General features: G+C 38.0%; 1 protein-coding gene across 1 annotated transcript; it reads right to left on the bottom strand.

Moving 5' to 3' along the window:
• Positions 1–645: 645 nt before the first annotated feature.
• Positions 646–3,562, bottom strand: foxe3 (forkhead box E3). Its single transcript, XM_074636989.1, has one exon. It carries the CDS (start codon positions 3,406–3,408, stop codon positions 2,107–2,109), a length of 1,302 nt encoding a protein of 433 aa, XP_074493090.1. The 5' UTR covers positions 3,409–3,562; the 3' UTR covers positions 646–2,106.
• Between the last annotated feature and the right edge of the window lie 1,867 nt (positions 3,563–5,429).

Here is a 5,429-nt window from a genome sequence, read left to right as displayed (position 1 = left end):
TTAAAATTAAATGAAATCAATGCTGCTAATTGTTGTGTTAGTGGAAGATATGATAACAATACAAATAATATAAAAATATATTGGCCTATATATTTCATATTTTTGTTTTACTAATAGGGAAAAAACAAGTATAACTTGAATATCTTACGACATTTAATACAATCTGCTTCTAAATGAAGACACTAATGTTATCACTTTGAACTGTGATTAATGAAAAAAACGACTGTTTTACTGATCAAATCAATGTTGCTAATTCTATGTTTACGTTGTTAGTGGAAGGATGTGATGAAAATATAAATAATATAAAAAATACATATTGGCCTATATATATTTCATATTTTTTGTTTTACTAATAGTGAAATGTAATAAAAAGTGTTATTTTTTTTAAGCATGATTGATAGTTATAGTTATTTAGAATTTAATTGGATTTTTGAGCTGGTTTGGTCTTGAATATATTTTAAGAAATTTAATACAATCTGCTTCTAAATGAAGACACTAATGTTATCACTTTCATCAACATCTGTTTTACTGATTGATGTTGTAGCCTACATATAACCTGCAGTTACACTAAAACCATAACACTACTCAGTGACAAATAGAGTTGAATTATCGTGAATAAAGACCACATTGATTTTACTGTAAAAAATGAATTTATTTCAGGCGACCTGTCGTCAGCAACAATAACACTCTTTTCTTTTAATAAAGTTTTTATACATAAAAAAAAATATTTACACGAAAAACAGCAGACTTGAATTGATATTGATATAACAAACATGTAAAAACTCTAAAACACAACGTAAATATAATCGAAATGTGGCACAATAAAATACATAAAACTCTCTGAGATACAGTCATGGAATGTGTCAAACGGATCGAAATGGCTTTTTAAAAATATAGGAATGTTTTATCATGAGGCTCGGTCGTTTTCTGTCACAATATATGTGTCATAAAAAATAAATCAAATTCGTATAGGAACTTATAAATCTGTCGTTTAATGAGTGACATATGTAGGCCTAATATTAGGCCATTTAAGACATTTTGGATGAGAACATGTGTGCTTTATAAGTTATAGCCTACACTGTTTGACTAATTCAGTCAATATGTTTGTTTTAATAATTCGTAACCTTGTTTTCCTGTCATTTCCATTTAATTTACTTTTTAAAAAATTCTTAATTCATGTGTGATGAAGACTAATCTGTTCTTTATTTTAAGATGATCATTGTGTCTAATTGTAATTTGTACATTTTGAATAAAACATTTGTTCTTAAAACACATTTTGTCTATATATATATAGCCTTAGTGGGAAAAAACATTTAGGCTTTAAAATTAAATCAAATCAATGCTGCTAATTGTTGTGTTAGTGGAAGATATGATATCGTTTAAAAAATAAATCAAATTCGTATAAGAACTTATAAATCTGTCGTTTAATGAGTAACATAGGTCTAATATTAGGCCATTTAAGACATTTTGAAATATAAAAAATATATTGGACAATATATTTCACATTTTTTGTTTTACTAATAGGGAAAAAAACAAGTGTTATTTTTTTAAGCATGATTGATAGTTACAAATTATTTAGAATTGAATTGAGGATTTTTGAGCTGGTTTGGTCTTGAATATATTTTAATAAATTTAGTACAATCTGCTTCAAAATGAAGACTTAAAAATATAGGAATGTTTTATCGTGAGGCTCGGTCGTTTTCTGTCACAATATATGTGTCATAAAAAATAAATGAAATTCGTATAAGAACTTATAAATCTGTAGTTTAATGAGTGACATATATAGGCCTAATATTAGGCCATTTAAGACATTTTGAAACAGGCCTATACCAGACCTAAGTGTTTCATCTCTTATGTTCTTATTAGGGGAATATCCCTTTAATATGGGACTATTTAGTAGCCTATAATTTTGTTTTTTTTGGCAAATAAAGTCTCACATATAGCGCTCTAGTCCTGACGCAAATTTGCAGGCAAAGTTGCAGGCCTATACCAGACCTAAGTGTTTCATCTCTTATGCACTTATTGGGGGAATATTCCTTTAATATGGGACTATTTAGTAGCCTATAATTTGGATTTTTGTTTTTTGTTTTTTTGGCATATAAAGTCTCACATATATCGCTCTAGTCCTGACGCAAAGTTGGCTTGTCTCATGTAGGTGTTGTTGTAGGAGTTCATGGAGCCGGAGAGGCCCAGCAGCTGCTCCGTGTGCTCGGCGCAGGATCCCGGACGCAGCGCCGGCAGAGAGAGCCTGTTCCCGGCGGAGCAGTACACCTGAGAGCTGCCTGGTGGAGAGAAACCAGACTGCTGCGTCATGGCCTGCAGGTTGGGAGGAGAGGCCGAGGAGGAGGAGGAGTACGGGTAACCTGCAGCCAGGTTGGATGACAGATTCCCACTGTTCCTGCCCAACATGTTGACACCAGTCTGGGTCTGGAAGCATGCAGACTGGTCGGTACCACCAGTGACCGAGCAGCTGGAGGTCATGGAGCCCATGTCCTGCAGCCCCAAGCTCTGCAGCTCTCCACCCGGCTGCTGGCTGATGATGTTGTCGATGCTGAACATGCGTGGCTGTGCTTGGCTGGAGGTCTGGTGGTAGTGATGCAGCATGGCCGGATGCGGTGATGCTGCACTCAGCTGGGAGCCATAACCAGATGCGTAAAGGGTATTTGGGTATGCAGGCCTGCTGCCCATTGGAGTCGGTGTGAACGCGCTGGAGCTCTGCATGTAACCCGGGTAGGTGCTCACATCTGTGCGCTTGAACCTCTTCCTCCTCCTCAGAAAGCTCCCATTGTCAAACATGTCTTCAGCAGCTGGATCTAAGGTCCAGTAGTTGCCTTTACCTGGTCTACCTGGCTCTCTGGGGATTTTCACAAAGCAGTCGTTTAAGGTGAGGTTGTGTCGGATGGAGTTCTGCCACTTCTTGGAGTTCTCCCTGTAGAAAGGAAAGCGCTCCATGATGAACTTGTAGATGCCTCCCAGAGTGAGCTTTCTCTCGGGGGAGTTGGCGATGGCCATGGCGATGAGGGCGATGTAGCTGTAGGGAGGCTTTCCTCTCTGGACGGGCCTCTTCCTCCGGCGGCTACCGGTGGACAGGTGCTCCTCGGTCTGTCCTCCTGCTCCTCCTCCTCCTCCTCCACCATCCTCCGTGTTGTTGGGGCTGCTGCTGCTCCCTCGGGGTTCAGACTTGATCAACACGTTGTTGTCCTTGTTCCGGGCCTGCAGCATGAGAGGCGGCTGTGCAGCCTGCAGAGGAGAGTCCTGCAGGCTCACATTAGTAGGCGACAGGACATTAGGAGACATGACGAGAGGACTCGCCTCGGAGGGAGAGTTCTGCTGCTGCTGCTGCTGCTGCTGCGTCTCTGCGGTCATGTTGCACATGCCAGAGAAGTAAGAGTAATTTGCCAGATTCATAAAAGAAACAATGTGATGGTCTTCTTTTTGTTGAAAAAAGGGAAAGAAATAAGTTATCCCCTGCTGCTCCGGCCGGATAATAGCCTCAGTCCTGTCCAGTCCTCTCCTGGTCTGGTGTTTGGGCTGCTGCTGCTGCTGCTGCTGGTGTGTGTGTGTGTGTGTGTGTGTGTGTCAGTCCAGGTGAGAGGAAGGCGTTGACAGTTTTATAAAGAGAGGCCGGAATGACGCCACTGGCTCGCCTGTGACGATGGAGGCAGGAGGACAAAAAACCCAAAAGAGCATTTTTAATATTCCTCTGACCCATGATGCTCTATATTTGACAGTAAACTCTCACAATTATGGAGTATTTTTCTATGTTATAGTATTATGGTAATTCTGTCTTACTCAGATGCCAGTTTTCAAAAAGGGATTTTAGGATTTATTTACTCAAAATACTTTATTTTGAAAAGGCCTTTGTCAGCTCAATGTTCATACAGCCCAGAAAAAAAAGAATTATAATAAAAAATATATATGTAAATAGTATTGGGTAGCCTATACAGTGGTTTTCAAAGTGGGGTCCGGGGACCCCCAAGGGTCCTTTAGGGGGTTTCAGCAGGTCCCCCCCAGCAAAAGGGGAATCATTTATTTTCACTATAACTCCATCCATAAGTAACACAGTGACCGAATGTATGACTATTTGGTCATGGATTTCATAGACTTTCTATAAAAAAAAAACACATCTAAAAAAAATAAAATCCTATCAGATGGGGGTCCGTGGTCTAATTTGTGTCAGTTTAGGGGTTCTTGGTGTGAAAAAGTTTGGGAAGAAGTACTCCGACCTTTTACTTAAGTAAAAGTAGTAATACCACAGTTTAGAAATACTGTGTCCTGCATTCAAAATGTTACTTAAGTAAAAGCACGAAAGTATTATCAGCAAAATATATGTAAAGTACCAAAAGTAAAAGTACTCATTATGCAGAATAGTATATATTATAATATCGGATTATAATTATTGATGCATTAATGTGTTCATCGCTTTAATGTTGCAGCTGGTCAAGTTGGATGATAACGCATTACCGCAAAATCGTTTTAACGCCACTAATTTCTTTAAGACATTAACGCAATCGATCTTTCGAAGGTTGTAGCGGACTCAGTTTAAAGCTAGAGTAGAGATACTGGTATCATATGAAACTAGATTGTCACAAAAACATGTCATACTAGGTTGTCGCAATGCAGGTTAAACAACGCTCCAAACTAACGCTACATTTTGGCGAGGAAAAACTGGCATGGCCATTTTCAAAGGGGTCCCTTGACCTCTGACCTCAAGACATGTGAATGAAAATGGGTTCTATGGGTACCCATGAGTCTCCCCTTTACAGACATGCCCACTTTATGATAATCACATGCAGTTTTGGGGCAATAATAAATATATACATACATTTGCATAAAGCAGTATATTTGCCCACTCCCATGTTGATAAGAGTATTTAATACTTGACAAATCTCCCTTTAAGGTACATTTTGAACAGATAAAAAATATGCAATTAATTTGCAATTAATCACGATTAACTATGGACAATCATGTGATTAATTGTGATTAAATATTTTAATTGGTTGACAGCCCTAATACTTAATAATTATATACTACTTAATACTACATCATAATTCATTGGTTGGTTTATAATTTGTATTAATAATCTGAATCTGTAAAGTAACTTATAGAACTACAGCAGTAACTACAGTAATACTGTCAAATAAGTGTAGTAGAGTAAAAAGTAAAATATTTGCCTCTGAAAGTATAAAGTTACATAAAATGGAAATACTCAAGTAAAGTACCTCAAAATTGTACTTATGTACAGTCCTTGAGTAAATGTACTTAGCTACAATCCACCAGTGAGCCTGTATAGATCATAGAAACTGATGTCAAACACCACACTGGAACATTATTATGTGTTTCCTTTAATGAATGTTAACAGAGGTTTACTGATGAGCCCTCCTATCTCTGTCCTCTCTGTGCTTTCACTGAGCGCTCTGTGTATATCC

Source organism: Sebastes fasciatus, chromosome 5, assembly GCF_043250625.1.
Source record: "Sebastes fasciatus isolate fSebFas1 chromosome 5, fSebFas1.pri, whole genome shotgun sequence".
NCBI lineage: Eukaryota > Metazoa > Chordata > Actinopteri > Perciformes > Sebastidae > Sebastes > Sebastes fasciatus.
Note: the sequence above shows the minus strand (reverse complement) of the source record. Positions and strands in the feature narration are given on the sequence as shown.

Bases quoted from the DNA above. Each gene is read 5' to 3' on its own strand.
- foxe3 (XM_074636989.1), bottom strand. From the start codon at position 3,408: ATGAATCTGGCAAATTACTCTTACTTCTCTGGCATGTGCAACATGACC.